General features: G+C 37.5%; 2 protein-coding genes across 2 annotated transcripts; one reads left to right on the plus strand and one right to left on the minus strand.

Moving 5' to 3' along the window:
• Positions 1–32: 32 nt before the first annotated feature.
• On the minus strand, positions 33–3,690 carry JAZ10 (jasmonate-zim-domain protein 10). Its single transcript, XM_089147901.1, has 6 exons — positions 3,467–3,690; positions 3,164–3,335; positions 2,963–3,050; positions 2,738–2,837; positions 2,499–2,556; positions 33–390 (listed from the first exon to the last, which is right to left on the minus strand). Exons 1-6 carry the CDS (start codon positions 3,579–3,581, stop codon positions 312–314), a joined length of 612 nt encoding a protein of 203 aa, XP_089004027.1. The 5' UTR covers positions 3,582–3,690; the 3' UTR covers positions 33–311.
• Positions 3,691–8,459: 4,769 nt separating this feature from the next.
• LOC149019896 (nucleolin) lies at positions 8,460–10,273 on the plus strand. Its single transcript, XM_089146843.1, has one exon. The coding sequence runs from the start codon at positions 8,535–8,537 to the stop codon at positions 9,096–9,098; it is 564 nt and encodes a 187-aa protein (XP_089002969.1). The 5' UTR covers positions 8,460–8,534; the 3' UTR covers positions 9,099–10,273.
• Positions 10,274–19,438: the final 9,165 nt, after the last annotated feature.

Consider the following 19,438-nt stretch of genomic DNA (forward strand, 5'->3'; position numbering starts at 1 on the left):
GAGACGATGATGGATTGATGGGTCATGGTAAATTAAATTCAACAAGCCACTAGTAGTAGTAGTAGTTATAATTCCTGCTAACAAATACGAGGCACTAGCGACAAGTATTAGAGTTCGTAGTTTTACAACGTACATACACTTTTACATTTACATAAACAAAAACAAACATCAAGAAAAAAGAAAATCAGTCCAACACCCTCATCTACGGTCTCGATCGGTCGGTCGGTCTCTTAATTATAATAGATGAAACTGAAACTACCATACCATCTTAATTATGTGGTGGTAAATGAATTACGTACAGAGTGAGCGAGCTAGTTATCTTTCTTGTCTTCTCCAACCCCCTCACTACCGCAGGTATCAACCGATTGATACGGTGTCACCGAAGTCAACCTGCAACCAAAGATAAGTTTAAAAAGTAGACCAATAGACGTTGCACTCACTTGTAGACCCAGAGTCCCAGAGAAAAAGGTTTTCAGGGATAAGTTCGTAATAGTCATGACTCATGACAATGATACGATTAATCATGTTAATATCCGTAAATACCGATACAAACGATTTCCAGAAATGTGGTACGGTTTGGAAAATTTTGAACTGAAACTTAAAAGTTAAAAGTTAAAACCCATTCCTAATAATAATGTCATCCACAACTTTTGTTACTGTCACCACCCTCCTTGGTCTCCCACCGCCTCGGTACATGCAACTACCACCACTTCCAACTTTCCAACCCACCTCGCTATAGCCTATAGTCTATCAGTCTATGGACTATGTACCCAGTTTTGATAATATAATATTAATACAATTTTGCACAGTAAATTCACGTGCTCTTTACTTTCTCTTTTTTTTTAAAAATTTTTTATTAGCTTATTTATACTGGTAAATAATATAATATTACGTACCGTAAACGAAAAGCATAACAACACGTTTCGTTGATGGTTTGAGAGGTCTGACATGAATTGACAGGATAAAGTGGGAATGAAACGTTAACAAATTAGAGACGAGCGAGTGAGACACATCTCACTCACGCGCTCCCCTCCTCATTCGACTTTCCGTTCTTCCTTCCCCCACTGGGTTTGTTGTTTCCTAAAAGCAACCAATCCCAAATGTGAAATAATCACGTGCTTTAATTCCTGAATACAAGCGTCGTACGAACGCGGTTTTGGGCCGCCCTAAGGTCTGTTTTCTTCTCTTACGGTCTTACGGTCTTACCCCCATAAAAAAAAAAATTTTTAAATTGATTAATTTTAAAAATTGTTTTTCTTAAAAAAAAAACCCCACCCTTCCGAATCAGGCTTCCCCCGGTGTTTTCGTTCCACACATAACGTCTCCCCAAAAGAAAAACGTGAAAAGAAACGAGAAAAGGTATGAGCTGAAGGGAATTCCCATCTTTCAAAGATACCAAACATGTGTTGGTTAGGTGGACTACTCATACAAGCAAGAATTAAAGTTAGGCATCGTTTGGTATTCCTGTTTCGATTTTTGAGTTGTTCATCCACATGTTTTTAGATAATCTTACTAAATTTAAATGCTACTTTATCCTATAAACCTGAGATTTTTAAGAGACTACTGAAGATCAAACATGAAAACCAGTTAGTCCTACCCAAAAATCAGGTGATTTTATATGAACTCTATGGGTTTCGTTTTAGCTTATGATTAATCAGCTGCCAGTAGAGCCAGTAGCATATGATATATCTTGAACTGCAATGTTAATTTTATTTCCTAAAGAAGGAAATGTGTTTGCCGCCTACACTCTAACAAGAAAGGCCGTGTCCATATCCAATTGGACATATCGGCCGTATCCTACCCTTCGGATCACTGAGTTATCTGCACAGAATCCTTCGTATCTACCTAGTTCTTCTCAATGAAATTTTGTTCCAGGTGATTTTAGAATCATAATATTGAGATTTTTATTATAGGAGAGAATCTTTACCTATTTGTTTTTTCTCTTTTTCAGACCAAACGAATCTTACAATGGAAAAGAAAAATCTAAAAGATAAAACATGCACGAGATTATTCAAAAAAAAGATGACGCAGAGCTGATTCTAATTCCTGTCAAATCTTTTTCAATTTTTTTCACAGGCGAGTCAATACTAGCAGACACTATTCCAAAAATCAACAAAATACGTGGGTGAAGAGATCGATAATCAGAAATCGACATTTACCCAAAGAATCGGCTATTCAGATTCCGACTCGGGGAACAACGATTCACCAAGAAAAGCAAAACAGACATGGTAGCATGACTCGGCAAGGGATGACGCGACGACACCAGACCATATGGGTTTGCCTCCACGGTTTTTACTGTTTACTATCTCTCATCCTCGCCTGTTTTTTCGGTGACATTGAAATTTCTATTATTCTTTTTTTTTTTTTTCAAGTTTTCAAAGTAGAAACCCGCGCAAAACTTTCTAGGTGGTCCTTGATTTCATTACTGTAAGCAATAGTGTGGGCCGACGAATATGATTCACGGGACGGAAGAGTAGAAAGAAGAAACAAGAAATTACCTCTCCTTTCGCTTCTCAAGAAACCTCCGAAGTGACTTCTTCCGAGCAATCGGCAAGTCTGTACAGAACGGATGAAATATTTTTTCAGTTTTCAGAAAATAACATAAAAATTTGAATGAGTAGCCACTCCGTTTACTCTCACATTCCATATTTCTTGCAGTATCTATCAGTAATGTCTACAGATTTTATATATATCAGATTGAACTCCAAAATCATAAGTAACCGAAATAAATTCTAACCTCCGTTAAGGTTTTCCAACAGCCTAGGTTCGGCGCTTGAAGAAGCTACAAGTTTCGGATTAGTCAATTCGGTTTCTGCGAGTTTTATGATTTTCTCAGCCTAAACAAAAAAAACAAAGACGCTTCTGAGTGCTTCTTGTAAACGAAAATTTTCTCCAGATTATCATAGTTGGAAATGAGAAAAAGAGAAAGGGAAGAAAACAGGAAGAGTAGAGAAATAAAAACCTTCTCAGCAGGAACATCGAACACAGAGACGGTTCCATTATAGAAAATGGTTAATCGAGCGCTTTGGGGTGGAATTTCAGTTGTCGACCTGAAATATGACAAAATTGCAGATGAAAGAAATGTCGTTTTCCTTGGAAGGAAAAAGGATAGATTGTTTATCGATGAACTATATATATTATGCACAAAAACATAAAAGAATACCGAACGGCAGAGTTGAGAACAGGTAAAGTTGGAATAAGGCTTTGATTTCCAGATGGAGTCGACCGCGAGTCAAACCGAAGTTCCGTCTGTTTTCCTTCGGAAGACGCAGTTCCGGAGGCCATCAAATTCTTAAGAATATTTGGATCTATCTTTGAAACGCCGCCTTGGACACCTTCAACAACAGAAATGAAAAAAAAAAAATGAGGAAGAGGAAATCATAGAAGAAGAAATAGGTAATTCCAGATGCGAAAACGAAAAGAGATCGATCTCCGTTGTTGTTCCTTGAGTGAGTGAGATACAGACCTCGAAAAGAGCCTTGCGGTTGAAGAAGCTTTTGAAACTGAGATTTGCAGAAGGAAGGAGGTGAGATCTCCTTCTCTACTCCGAAGAAATCAAGCTCTGCTGTTGCTTTCGACATCTTTCGTGGTTCTCCTCTCGTCGATGGACTTAGAGTAGTTGTTTTTCAGTCCAGCTAGACTTGTTTGTGGCGAGGGATAATGAGTAAACCACAAGGAGACGCAAGAGTTATAAATGCTCCTCCTCTATATAATAACCTTTTGAGAAAGAAATCAGTGATGAGTGAGGTACCCCACCCCCCAACACACGAGAAAAATGTGAGAAACCCACGGGAAATTAAAGTGTAATGCAACTCAAATCAAAACAACCAAACCAAACCAAACGTTCAGTATTAAGTAGCTGACAACCCTCAAGCAGACTTCACGTCTTTTAAAGTGTCAAACACGCACTCTCTCACGCGCTCGTTTGTTCCAGCTCTTTTCCAAAATTTATTATTATTATTATTAGATACTAAACATGTGAGATTTACCATTAACTAATGCCATTACACTAAACAAAGGGTAATTAAAAATTTAGAATGCCGCCGGCTGTTGAGTGTTGACGCGAAACCTTTGAAAAACATTATTATTAGCATTTTTTGCCACCGTTATTATTAGGAAAACCTCTGAAAAACATAAGAAAACCTTGAAAAATAACATTATATTCGTGACCCATCTTTGTCTTCCTTCATTGTATCTAATTATTCTTCTTCGTTCATTTTTGTATTTTTAAAATTTTTATTATTACATTAATTCTTTCTTTTTCTTCTCTTTTTTTTTTCTTTCCCTTTTCTTCAAATTATTATTATTATTATTATTATAAAAAAAAAAATTGGTGTTTGAAATTCATTCGGACCAACTTATGCACACTTCGATTACATCCTCAAAATGAATTTTATCATCCGCAATGGTCAAATCCATGACCTCTTTACTAAGAAGTATTGATCTTCTCCTTATTATTGTATAATAGCAAGTCAAGAAATATTCAGCACATGGTCCATCAACAAACCTTTATAATATGGGACATAAATGTGAATATGCTTCAAATGACCTCCAGATTGGGGAAGAATCTAGAATATATATACATGATTTTTCTTGATGATGATGATTACTTGAATGAGTGAATCTTAAAGTCGATCGATCTCCTATTTTTCGTAAACAGTGCTCAACATCATTTGAAACGATTCAACAGCAAACTTATTTTACCTTGAATAATTTTTATTTGATTTCTTAATAGACCCAGATCTTGTGCTGCTAGCCATTTTCAACGAATCATTGGAAGTCTTAAACCCATCAAACTCATGATACCCAACAAATCCACCAACCCAATACCCTAGTTATGGTTCAATTTCAAATAGGAGAAATATTCCATGGCCACATTAGGGTTTTGGCCGGGTTCTTTCTGGCACAAGAAGGTGGAGGCGGTAGTTGCCAGGAAGGGAAGGGGGTGGGGTGGTTTTTGTTAGTGATGGTAGGCATTTTTCGATACACCGGTAAGGTGTATGTAAGAGTTTTCATTCATCCACCTAAAGGTTGGGTATGAAAAAATATTAAATGAGCATAATTATGTCATTTTAACGGACCATAGGGCATTGCATTACGGCATTTCTTACCTCACTTAACATAATTTAAGTCAAAAGGCCAAAAATAGATAACTTGTAATTTACCAAGTGGATGCCTTGTAAAAGCTACTACAGTAAATAATAAATAAAAAAACCATAGAATTTCACCTCATCATAGTAAGTGACATATAAAATAAATAAAAATCAATTGGGATTGATGATATTACTTAATAGATGGTTCAAAGAAGATAACATTTACATTAGGCGGCAATTTAGGATTTTTCTTTATAAAAAGGGTAAAGTAGCCTTAGCATTTGGTATGTGGAACATGAATGACTTAAAAAATAACGTTTCTTTGAATATTTTGCATCAAGCCATAGAAGCTGAATTGTTTTCCATTTTCAAATTAATTAAGCGCGTGGAAAAATCACATACTATAATAATTTTCATAAAAACATAATATTATAAGGAGAGGTGGTTCTTTAAACAAGCGACCAGGTTGAAAAGATGTCATATATAAGAATATGCAGAGGATATGTATATATTTATTTTTTTATTATTATTTTTTTGGATCAATGTAGAAGATTCTCTATACAAGCAATGTAACGAGGTGCACGGTGCACCAATGATGAAACAATGGGTAGATAAGGTATATGAAACTTATTTTTAATCAATAATGTATTTAACGTATCATATAAAAATCCACCAATATTAAACAACGAATATAATAATCAATACCTAAAACCGTGAGCTAAACCTAATCATAATATTTGAACAAGTATTTGATGAAAGTGACTTAATCACGCCACATGCCATGTGCAACCCAATAAACATAAAGTTTTTTTTAGTTTATTTACTTTCCTTTAAATAAGCAAAAAGTATCTCAACGCTTGCATTTATTCACTTCATCTCTCCTACCTACCCTTATTTGTGAACCACAAACTTCTGTCTTCAGCATATTGTCTCGAGGTAGCCTGTCTCTGCATCATCCTAAAAACTCTAAAATTTTTATATTTTTTAAGTAAGAAGCATAATTTTTTTCCATTAAAACGTGCCTAAACATAAAGTATCTAAATTATGTAACTTAAAATAAATAACAAAGAAGGGATGGTAAGGAACTTATGTCACATGTTTTGAAGGTAATTACACTCTTAACTAGAGCACTATCTACGGCGTTAGTTTTCCTTGAATGAAAGTGAATAGAACAGATCTTGAATTTTGAATTTAAGATAGTGACATCATCAATAATGTAGATGACGAGCTTAGCATTATCGTTAAAAGTTACACGCAAATAATCGGATTAGCTTGTGTAATGTAATCTTGATGAAACATATGTTTTATAATTGTGGAGTGTTAGGTGGTCCTAACCTAAATAAGATTCGTTTTTTTTTTGTTTTCTCTAAATCTTTTGGATAAACCAAGTGCTTACCGTTGTCCTAAAACTTACATCCAAGGATAACTTGAGCATAAATTAGGGTTAGCAAAGATCAAAGCAATCTAGTGGGTGGAATTCATACATGGACAAGATTGGTCCTCACTCAAAACTATAGAACAACAACCTATCAGTCAATTGTCGTTGTTCAGCCTTCCTTCCAGTGCACAATCAAAAGTAGTGTTGTAGATATGTGTGAAACTTTATATAAATATTTTATTTATTTTAAGTGTTGTAACATTTATCAACCAATCTTCTAATGTGAATAGGATGTCTAATGAGGCATAAGGCTAGCTACATCAATTTGAGCATCCCTCAAACTCCCTCAAAACTTAGATAGGCATATATATATGCGTATTAATATAATATATCTTTTTCACTTCCATCATGGAGTGTTTGGATTTATAAATTAAAATTAGATATCTCGGGACTTGGGACCTGGGACATATTAGGAGTGGTTAGGTACTTGGGACTAGGGACTAAATGGGACTCCATTCATACTCAAGAAAGAAACACAGTCAAAACCTCCTCCTTTTCTCTCTCTCACTCTCTCCTACATCCAAGGATGAGTTGAGCACTCATCAAGCTTATGCAATCATCAAATAGCAAACAAAATTACAACCCTATGATCTTGTGGTAGAACTCTATACATGGACAAGAAAGGTAATCAATCAAAACTAAGGAACAGTACTTCATGTACGTTTCATCTCATAGATGTAATCGTGACTTACAACAACATTTCCTTGAGTCCCCACAACAACAGAGTACCACAATAAATACCTTCACGCCTCAATAACAAGAGCCATTCAAACCACCATGAGAGTTAATCACACAATCAAGATCAACACCAGAGCAATGCCAACCGAATCCCTTACTCGCAGAGTGAACAAGAACCAGAGAAAACCGAGAATAAGAGAATAGAAAAGAGAGAGACTCGTTTCATATGAAACGAAATCCCCAAATCCCTAATTACATAGCAAGTAACAAATGGGAAAAATACATACTTGCCCCTCTAACAAATACATAAGACTTAACCTATCCTAAGTACAAGTAGAAAGACAATAATGCCCCTGTTACATATACAACAAGGAGGGAGGTCCATCTCTACATTATGAAAAGAAAAGCCAAGGGCATACATATCCGTAACGATCCGGACTCAACGTTAACATGGGTATTAATTTTCATTCCCTCTAGCATTTTAATTGAAGCTCCCAATCCTAGCCTAATAGAGACCAAGACCGACAACCTTGGGCTAGAGTTTCCTAGCCCAAGCCCAAATGTTTGATCAAAAACCGGCCCAACCTTTGAAAAGTTACCAGGAGCAATTTTCTTTTAATTTCGTGTTTGTGGGATTTAGAACACCTCGTATGTTTTATTTATTTATTTATTTTTTAGACTCCTACTTCATCTTGACTAGGCACATACAAGTCAAAATATTCATTAATATTTAGTATTTGTTACCAACAAAATTAATGTAGGCTAATGTGGCATTTAATTAAGATGTTGACATGGTATTTTTCCAATGCTATACATACTAAGAATAACTTGTTCATCACCCATAGAAATCGCCCCTTGAGCATGAAGCTGAATTTAGGCAATCAAACAAAGATTGAATACCCGAAGGGTTCATGTTTATATATAAAGATGCATTCCTTGTTTTTTAAATATACCATGCCATAGCCATGCATGTTATCCATATATATATATATATATATAGAAAATGGTTAAACCATTCATTATAGAAATTTATATTCGAGTTGTTGCTTAATAAAAGAAGAAAAAAAAAAAAAAAAGGTTTACATTAAAAAACTCTGAGAAATTCCTATTGGTGTTTGGAGCGCGGAACGGTTATAGGGTTTCAGAAACACCGACTCGAGTCGATTTCTGTTCGATCAGAGTCACCGATTCCGAGTTATAGAAACCCGGTGACACAATCAGACGCAAAGCCCTAAACATAAGCGGTCAGGAAGAAAAACCCTGCCGGAAGGTTTTTCAGTTCCCTGCTAGGTCCCGCCACAACACTAGACTTTCGAGAGAATTTCATGGCGGAACCTGCGAAGGAAACTTTGGAAGAAAATCATTCGAAGAGAAAACCTGATCTTAAATCAGTCGATGAGTGTGCTAATCCGAAGAAGATAAAATCTGAGGTTTCTGATAATGATCCCCCAATCGTTGAAGGAAAATCTAGCAGAGAAGACACAGACGCAGATGCAGAAGCAAATGGTGAAAACGATGAAGAGGAAGTTGAACTTGACGATGAGGATGACGATGGTGAAGATGATGACGATGACGATTCAGACGATGAAGATGTAGATGAGAACGGTGAGCATTCTAACGGAAAATCTGTCATTGATAGTAAGGGGAAAGGGATAATGGTGGTAGACAAAGGGAAGGGCAAATTGAAGGTTGAGGACAGAATTGAAGATGATTCCAGCGACGATGGAGACCCCTCCGACGAAGATACTGACCTTTCTGATGATCCGCTTGCTGAAGTCGATCTCGATAACATTCTTCCTGCAAGGACGCGGAGGCATGTCACTCAGCCTGGAGCTTATATTGTTAATGATCTAGACGATGGTGATGACAGTGACGATAGTGATGCCTAATTTGAATAAGGTCAGTTGGTCTGAGGCACCTTATAGGTCTTAGATTTTGGGGTTCAAGATGATATTTTAGGGGTGAAAAATCTGTTAATCCATTGTCTTGAATACAATGTAGTATGAATGAGTACATGATATGGCTCAATTTAAGTGATGTGCTTGGTTTTGCTTAAATTGGACCGATCAATGAACTAACTTTGCTTCGCAATTTGCAATCTTCTTGGTCTTTCCTTCCTTTTTCTCCTTTGTTGGCCTCAAATTGCACTGTATATTACGCTCTATTTGCTTTTCGATGAATGATTTCTGTCTCCCTCAAGTTGGAATCAGCATCAACCGTGGTTCTTGTCTGTCTAGTTTGAACTTTGAAGGTTGTTATTTTATACTCTCTCTTGACTCGTTCTGATAGACTTAAAAGTGTGGTATTTATGAATAATCAGACGATATTTAAACTGTATGTACGCTTCATAATACTTCTCACTGCTGTTATTATTATTACTTTTTGGGGGACTTTAGAAGAACCATTTATTTTTGTAGATGTACTCACAATTACTACAGCATAGTAGCACTTCACTGACCGCTGTTTTCAGCTGTATCCTTGTATTTGAAGGATGGAACACTCAAAGTTGCTTCCTGGAATTGAGCTAGAATCATATTATGTTGTCGGCTGGAACTGAGAGAGTTAGATTCAGAGGCTAAATGCCTAACTCCCAACCTTGTTGTTGGTATTTCTTGCACTTCCCGGCTGCGTGAAGAAGTTGAATCTCTTCACCTCCATTGTCCAAGTTCCTCAAGCACAGTGGAAATGCTTGTTTTTTTTTTTGGATAAATAACACAGAGGGAATGCTGTTGTAAGTGTAGATGCAAATCCAATTATACCACTGCTTCTCCTTGGTCCTCTTGCTCCCAGCTGTAGTGGTGATTTTTATCCATTTCTCCACTACTATACACAGTAGACCTACACCTCAAATTCAGGATGGATTGTTCTTTGGCTTTTACTTTTTTTTTTTTTGGATGATAAATACTTCATTAAACAAAAAGAGAAGGAACAATGGGCAGAGCCCTACAGAGGTTAGGAAGGCCAAAACAAACAAAACTAGGTGCTTAAGGCCTTGTACAAAAAGCCAAGACGAACCCAAGGCTCAAGATTAATTTTTTCCAATTTTTTTAGTAGATGGGAGCTCAACAATGAAATCATTGGCAATGGGGAGGTGGCCTCATGAGGAGCGGAAGCTTTGCCTGCAATCTCGAAGTGGCAAGGGAAGGGGTGTTAATTTTAGAAGAACCCCCCCCCCCCCCACATCACTAGCATCCACCGAGGTAGAGTCGAGGTTCAGTTCCAAGGCAGTGGGAGGGGCAACCCAGAAGAGGGGAGAGGGGAGGAGGAACAAATGGTAGGTTCAGAACTAATAGGGTTAGAGGAGTACAGGGCAGGGCAAGAGGTGGGCCAAGAAGAGGAAGGGAAAGGGTAGAGAGGAGGGCCAAGAAGTGGAGGATAAGATGCAGGCCCAAATGAAGAGGGAAGGGCGAAAGGGGTAGGCTTGGTTGAATGGTGGACTAGGCACATCTCAGAAGCCGCGGGAGTAGGAGGAGAAGGGCAGGGGATTGAGGGATGAAGAGGGAGGGGTGGGTGGGCCACAAAACCTAGAGGAGAGAGAGAGAGATAAGGGAGAGGTTTTCTCTCTTTGTAAACCTCTGTCTATGAAATGCTAAAGCTTTAAAGTAAAATATCAAGATGTTGGCTGGTTACTCTGCAGCCTAAATTTTCCATCATAGGTGTTGGAACAATTTGTTTGCCTTGGTATTCCTGAACACGGTAAAAGTTTCCTCCCTTTGCCATTATTGGTAGTCATCCAGAGCCCTATAGAGTAGTTGCTCTTTCATTCAATATTGAAAGTAAGGTGATGAGTAGTTGCTCTTTCATTCAATATTGAAAGTAAGGTGATTGGTGCTGGACTATGTGCTACATGCTATTTTTGGTTCTTTGACAGTTCCCATATAAGATCCCATATATCTGAACTTGTATGTTTTTGGAAAAGCTTATTGGTTCTGACTAGCTTTGAGCGATTCTTCATGGTAAGCACGTTCTTGGTTTTAGCTATCATGGAAAGAAAAAGAATCTATTTGTTAATTCACTATTGATTAACTAGTTTCATCCTGAGCATGTGTTTTCTCTATGTTTTCTGTATTTGTAAATTATCCTTATTGGCAAGTCGTGGGTGAACCTCCTTCTGGAGCCTATACTTTTTCCATTTGGTGCCGGTTTGTAGGTGTCATTTTTGACACCATAGAAGTGTACAACACTTAGTATCCATTGTGATAGAGACATTTCAGAAGCTAACCATGAACCGAAAATCACATCATAGACTAGAACACTTGATTGCCTACATGACCTGAGATGAAAGCTCTAATTGCATCTACTCAAGTGAATGTGTATTTAGAATATAATGTGGAATAACAGTGCGAGTATGTCATTACCTACAGGCCTACATAATAATAACTCTAGCAGTATCTGTTTTGCCTGTTGAGGAGTCAGCAGGACGAGATATTCCCTGAGGCAGAAAGAAATGTTGTCTCTGACCAAACGAACTACCTATGGTCCACTTCCATAAGAGCCTGACTATCTAATAGCCAAAGCTGCATTAACTTCTACAATGGGGCTGGGGATGGTATTCATTATTCCACCACCACCAAAGATATTGTTTTTGACGATAATTTGTTGTTTGCTACTTTGCTTACATCTATGGCTTGGCTGCTTGTTCATACACCATACCTGGCAAGAGTAGAATGAGAAAAAAAATTCTAATTTCCTATTGCAATAAGTACTTGTTGTCATCTAGCAGTTGGCAGTAATTGCATTTCTTGGTGGAGTATGGTGACATGTTAATTGCCCAAAACCGTCTTAAGATGGAATGGCCACAGGTAGTCCTTGTGCATCTTATATCAAGTCTATAGCTGCCCAGTTTGCAAACACCGTGTTGTGCTTGGATGTGCATTTGTTGATCTCTTTGTTTAATGCTCCCTTGGAATATGGTAGAACCTGGTATATTTGACTATATTATTTCCTGCATGCTTTACTGGGTTTAGTAACTCTATGGTGGAAAGTGGTTTTGTGTGACCTGAATTGGACCATGCAGTATCTTTACTTGCTAGTATGTTGCACCACCCTTCTCTCTCTCCGCTAGCTGTGTTCTACTCACTGTTACTCTTTTGCTTGTTGCAACGTATGTTTTGAATTATTTTCTCAATCATTAATAACTATATTGTTATATGCTAATGCCGGCAAACTTCTCTGAAGCCCTATACCTATGATCAATCTCAATTATATTTGGAAGGTTTTGAGCTAAGAGACCTATATGTTACTTCCATGAACTACAACACATGAGTTAACTTTAAATATTAAATAACAGTGTCAGCTTGGCTCCATCCTGTGGATTTATCCTTCTCTTAAGTTGCTGTGCTTATAGCCATACTTTGTACTGCTTTTAACCAGGATGTAGACTTGGTATACACTAGAAAGCCTAACAGCTCAGGCTTTTTTCCCTTTGTATTTAGATTTTGGCTTTGAAATGGCTACAATGATTCGTAAATGCTTAAAAGATGTTGTTGCCTACTTGGCTTACAGAACCTGTTAATTGTAGCGCGTATGGGACCTAGTATGCACCCAAGTGGGACTCACATTTTCTTTGGGCTTTAGAGGGGATGACTCAGAGTTGACTGTTGCAACATGGATTGACATCTTAAAGACCAAAAGCTTCTCCAAAAAAAGGAGAAAGGTGAATTCCTCACTGGTTGTGTATTTTTGTGCTGGAGATTTTGGAAGGCTCCCAATGATTGAGTTTTTCAAAGGAAAGAGTGGAGCCCAATTGAGGTGGGCGAAGAGGCATGGAGATCGGCCCAAGAATAGATTTAAGCCCATCTGGACATGCCCACTAGAACCCATAAACTAGTTGGATCCCCCACCGAGGTTCTTTTGACTCCTCCCCCAAGAAGCGCCCACAATATTAACTCTGATCCCACATGTAAGGACACTGGTTTCTGGGCCTGAGTTGTATAATTAGAGACAACCTTGGAAGACCTATTGTGGCTCTATCTGAACTCAATTCAGCCACTTCCGTGCTCATGGCTGAGGCAAAAGCTCTGAGGGTGGCAGTTCTTCATACTTTGGCAGAGGGTGTGGACATTGGCTTCTTGAATCTGATTATAAAGAGTTGGTTTGCCTTTTGAACAACCCGACTTCTCCCTCCCCCTAATGTGGCCACCGTCATCCATGATATCCTCAATGGGCATAGATTTGAAGAATCTTGTTTTCCTCATGTTTCTAGTCGAATTAACAGTGTCACTGATCACTTAGCCCAGAGGGTCGAACTGGTGACTGTCTCGACTTTGTGGCTTATTTCCTCTCTTTGGTTGCCGTCTCTTTGTAATTCTATTGCCTAGGCTTGGCCATCTCAATATAATTATCTTCTTATATTGAGATGCTAATTATGTCATTAAGTTGAAGCAAAAAGACGCAATAGATAGAGAGAAGAAATACAATGGTGACGTGAAAAATGAGGATTTTCGTTATTTTTCTTTGCCAAAGAAAGTTATTGTTATCCTCCACGTGTGGTTCGTCAACTTGGAATGCGAAAAAGAACATATAGCATAGCGTAAGAATGAAAGAAGATTGATCAAGGAAACACAAATAAACTCTTTCTTTTTTTTGGTTTAGATCTGGTGTATACGAGTTCGCAGAGGTGTGTGATCTTGAATTATCTCCATGTATGTTGGTTGATAGCAGTAAAAGTTGAGCAAATATAGGTGGTTTTAGTACTGTTTCTTTTCAACCCAAATCCGCGGTCACAAGGCTGCTGGGACCATTGGAGGCTATTTCTTTTTAAACAAGATTTTTTTTGGTCTTTGAGGTTCATCCCGACCAGCATTGCGCGCACCTCAATTACATTATAAGAGAGAGCTTTGTCGTCTGCAAGGGTCGAACCCATGACCTCTGTTGGTGAAGAAAGAAAGAAAATCCAAGTGGGTATTCACTTCATCAGCAAGGCTTCTGAAAATTTAAAGTGTAGCTATTTGATTCACCAAAATGAAAAAGTTAGCAAACAAGATGACATATTAACTTTTTCACTCCATGTTTTTTTAAAATTCACAAAATATGTGAAATTTTGTAAAAAAATGTAAAAAATAATAAAGTGTGATTAACATTTAATACTTTTTCACAAAATTCCTTCATTTTCTTTCGATGAAATAATTTCATTCAGGTGCCAACGAATATTATCAATCAATTGGTATTATTTCACCTTGGAATTGGATTGTAGCTTTTATCATGAAGATTAGTCGTAAGATTAAAAGCTACCTAAAAGTTGGATAGTCACAGCTCGAAAAAGAAAAAGAAAAAAATAGCGAGTGAAGCCATCGATTTACTGCCCTACAAATTTATTCTAATCATTTCATCAAAACTCAAATATGAAATGATTCTATGCCTAAAAAGCAACTTTTTCACATCCAATGAAGCTCGCTACTTGGATATCCCTCCTGCTTCACTTTATAAATAGTCCCTATGATAAGCTCTCCTCCCTTCACTTTATAAATGGTCCTTATGTCATGGTAATATCTCTCTCTCGCTCTCTCTCTCGCTCTCTCTCATTATTAGAAAAAGGAAGAAAAACAAAAGTAAGGTTAGTTTCAGGACCTTCAGGTCTTGGCCACTAATGAATACCCAAATTGTGCCCTATCCAATTGGTTATCCATACTTGAGTACCTTTTCTAGCGATTTTCACAATTTAATTTTCATCTAAAATTGATTATTAATTTATTTCGATAACCCATTAAATTGTGTCAATAATTGCATTGATAAGAACAAATTTACTTGCCAGTTACCAGCTTCATAAAATGATTAAATTAAACTTTCAATTCTTTCTGTCGTATTGAAGGTTGGAATTGCAAATCCAGATTACCACCTTGCTGTCCAGAAATTCCTATGAGTAATGAAGGGCTTTTTTAATTACATTAGCTGGTTGCATAGTCCCCTTGTTGAAGGAAGACCCTGTGATTTCGGGCAAAAACCACACAAGGAAGAAAGCTAAACATTCCAGCCTTTCCCCTTATTCCTTCTTGCCCAGATCATAGAAACTTTTCCATTTGGAGAACCATTCAATCATAGTCATGTTTGGGTTATATCCTAATGTGATTGACAATGGAGTTCCAAACCAAGTGGCTTGTGTGAAAGGGCAGTGCATAATTACATGCTCAATAGTTTCCATCCCATCTCCACAACAGACGCAAGCATGGTCTATCTTCATGTTTCACCTTTGGAAGCCCTCCCCACATGCTTACATCATATGCTAAAGCCCTCCTCCATAAGAAATGTCTCACTTTTGGTAAGGTGGGACATCCCCATACCCTCTTCCACACTTCCTCTGGAATCTGAGCCCAAGCATCATCTCTAGAAGTTGAAGGTTGAAGCCGATCTTCCTCATCATGTAAATTCATCAAAAGATGATATGTCGATTTCAATGAGAATACCCCTCTTTTGTCCTCTCCCCATACTATCTTATCTTCTCAAGGGAATAGTGGAATCTACATTCGGAGAATAGCAACAACCACACTAGGTTCAAATATAGTCTCAATTAGGTTCTTATTCCATACCTTACCAACATGCTCAATTAGCTCCTCGACAGTTTTAATATTCCTTCCTATAGCACATTTAGGAACTAGCTTCTTCCTTCAGTCAAGGCTAGTGACCCATCTTGAATCCCAAACACTTATTTTGTCACCTTTCCCAACTCGCCATTGCATCCCTTCCTTCAAGGATACTCCGCCATCCCCAAGAAGGGTTATTACCCAACCTAGTATCTATGAATGAGGTCGATGGGTAATATATAGCTTTCATGACTCTCCCAAAAAGAGAGTGTGGTTTATTGAATAGTCTCCATGCAGCCTTAGGGAGAAGAACTTTGTTATGGAGAGAAGAGTCCCTCAATCCAAAACCCCCATTTTCCATTGAATAGATCAATTTCCTCCAAGAAATATAATGGATGCCTTTCTTTTCTTCCTTTCCACCCCAAAAGACACCAGCAGCTAGACTTTTGTTCTTTGGTGATGGGACTGGGGCAGCTTGAAGTGTTGGGCTGCATAATTTGTGGAGGGGAGTATTGAGACCTTCAACAAAATTTCTTTCCCTACAAATGACAACATTGTTTGGTCCATTGCTGTCTTGTCATTTAAATCATGAAAGATGTCAGTTTTTTTACCTTCAAACATTGCCGAGAGGCCTAGATATTTCGAAGGACCATCACCATAAGGAAATTTAAGGATTCTTGAGAACCATCTCTTCAATTTCAAGGGGGGTATTTGGGCTGAAATATATTGAAGACTTTTTTGGATTAAAGGATTGCCCACTTGCTCTGCAATACATCTTTATAATACTTTTTACATTATGCACTTCCTGGAGCTTCACTTCATAAAAAATCAATTAGTCATCAGCAAATAGAAGATGAATCAGTGTCTTGCTTCTGTTTCTAATTTTCATTCCCCTTATCTGACCACTTGTTTCCCTTCTTTTTAGTAAGGCACTTAACGCTTGAACACATATCACAAACAAGGCCAGAGAGAGAGAGAGAGAGGGGAGCCATTATGATAAATGAGTATTTAATAGACGTCACTGAGGACATTTTGATTTTGACCAACTTAACATCAAATTCCATCTTCAGTAGAACCTTCTTGAGAAAATACCATTCCACCTTGTCATAAGCTCTCCTCATATCCAGTTTTAGAGCCATCACTTTTCTAATGCCTTTCTTTCTCCTCTTGATGTAGTGAAACCTTCAAGGGCTAAGAATAGATTGTCTAAAATTAATGCACAAAGGTGCTTCCTCAATAATATATGGGACGAATCTCTTGATTTTGTTGGCCACTACTTTTGACAGAATCTTACTCACTACCCCACATAGCTTATAGACAGAAATTGGTCAATCTTTTCAGGGTCGGGTTTATTCAAAATAAGGCAAACCAATGTGTTATCAAATTGGGGGGGGGGGGGGGGGAAGAACTTATCAAAAACACATTTGTCTCAAAGGCACATATATCAAATTTAACCAAGTCCCAAAACTTTTGAAAGAAGAGTGGAGGGAAACCATCCTCTTCAGGGGTTTTCAAAGGTGCCATTGCAAACATGGCCTCCTTAATCTCTTCTTCTCCTGGACATGCACACAAAGTAAGGTTATTTTCATGGGACACTGTAGTTTCAATGCAATCAATAACTCCTTGAAGAGCTTTTGCATCAACTCTCTGAGTTGCAAATAATTTAGTATAGTACTCTGCAAATTTCTAATACACCATTCTCCATTTTCCAGCTCTATTTTTAGGATCCTATTTTGTGATCTTCTTTGAAGGGTTGACGCAAGAAAAAATGTCGTGTTTAAGTCCCCCTCTTGGAGCCATTCTAATCGGGATTTTTGCCTCCAAAATTCCTCTTCACAGGCCAACTATTCATCTAACTTCTTTTCAATGCTTCAATGGAGGTTTGGATGTGACCAAAGGTAAACTTATTCCATTGCTATAATCTATCTTGACTGAAAGAGATTTTAGATAAGATGGGTGTAGTACTTGATTGAGCTGAATTCCACCCTGAAATTATTACTGCCTTATGGACTGGATGTCTTAGCCACATGGATTGAAACCTAAATGTCCATTGTCCTCTCAGGGGAAGTAATTATGTATCAACAAGTATAAGGATGTGATTTGAAGAAATCGTTGCTTAGGAGAAAACATGGGTCTCTCGATACTTGATTAGACACCTGCTATTGATGAAGACTCTATCCAGCCTGCTTCTTATATTTTATAGTCCTTTCCTCTTATTACTCAAAGTGAATTTAGGACCTTGGCATCCCAAATCAAGTAAACCGTTGTCCTCTATCACATCTCTAAAGGCCTTAATATTGCTACCCCCTTTACAATTTCCTCCATATTTTCAAACCAAGTCAAAATTGAGTTGAAATCACCATAATAGATCCATTCCTCCTGTCGATGAGCCCCTACCTCACGAAGACTATCCCAAACTTTATGTCGATATGTCTTGACTTGATCTCCATATATACATGTTAAGAAAAAGCTCTCATCCTGCTTCTGTACCAAACAATCCATCATTTGGTTGTTGGCCTTTAGTACTTGACCTTAAAACAGTTCTTCCAAGAAATTAGGACTAGAGAAGATGGGTCTTGTTGATGATAGATAAATCAAATTACCTATTTCGCAGTTGGGATATAATGTGAAGCCATCACTTAATCATAGATAGTCCACAACAATATATACATAACATAAACAACAAATGCATTTTAGGAACTGATTTGAAATCATATGCTTTTGCCTTTTTAATATGATAAATATGTCTTACTTGGTGAGGGTAATTACGTCAATTCATTTGCAGTGTTTGGGTTTGGAAAACTAAGTCTTTAGTGGAGCACAAGTTTTCAATTCAATAGTCAAATAGAGCTATCGTGAAAAACCAAATTGCTTTAAGTTATGAGTCCCCCAGATTCACTATCTGTTAGGATACAAGTCTTTGTTTTCCTCAATTTTTCCTTAACGTGGTAAAGAAGTGTGAAAAAAGCACAAATCTCATTCCTAGTGGATAGTAAATCAAACTCTCGCTTCATTTGGTGTGTGACAAAATTGATGCTTCAATCATTTCTCAACAATAAATCATATTCCACCGAAAATTGAGCAACTGGTTTAACGTACGGTCAACCCACAATGAAGGAAGGAAAATTCTCTACATAATCATATATGCACACAAACATTCGTTCATCTCGCAAGTGGACACTTTTGATTAAGTGTATGATGTATGACAATATTTATTGTCTTTTATGAGTGTAATACCAACAATGTGAATGAACATGTATACTATCTAGCATTTACTACAACAATAACTACATTTGAGGTCATTAAACATATAGCCTAAGTTTCTTATTTTCCATTGAAGTCATGTTACATATCTAAGCAAGCTGTGCGTGTGTTTTATTTCTAACATCTACTGTGATGAAATAATACATTCTGAAAAGCAATACCAAACGCAGCATAAAGGCTTCAAGGAGAGAAAGGAAAAAGAAAAAAAAATCCAAAAGTTGTATGGGCGTAACAGCTTCTACTTATTGTTTTAATTTTTATAAATCAGAAAAGTTTTGCTTTTTATTTTTGTGAGACCAAGAGATAAGGACAAAGTGCGTGCTGCCATCACAGATCATTATTCAATTCCAGAGATTCCACCTGACAAGTCCCAACAAAGCAATCTCCACCGTCGGATCTAAATACAAGAGCATAACCTAACCATGGTTAGTCAATGCAGTGGAATC

This window comes from Hakea prostrata, chromosome 3 (genome assembly GCF_041222555.1).
Source record: "Hakea prostrata isolate BN-2017 chromosome 3, UWA_Hpros_2, whole genome shotgun sequence".
Classification (NCBI taxonomy): domain Eukaryota; kingdom Viridiplantae; phylum Streptophyta; class Magnoliopsida; order Proteales; family Proteaceae; genus Hakea; species Hakea prostrata.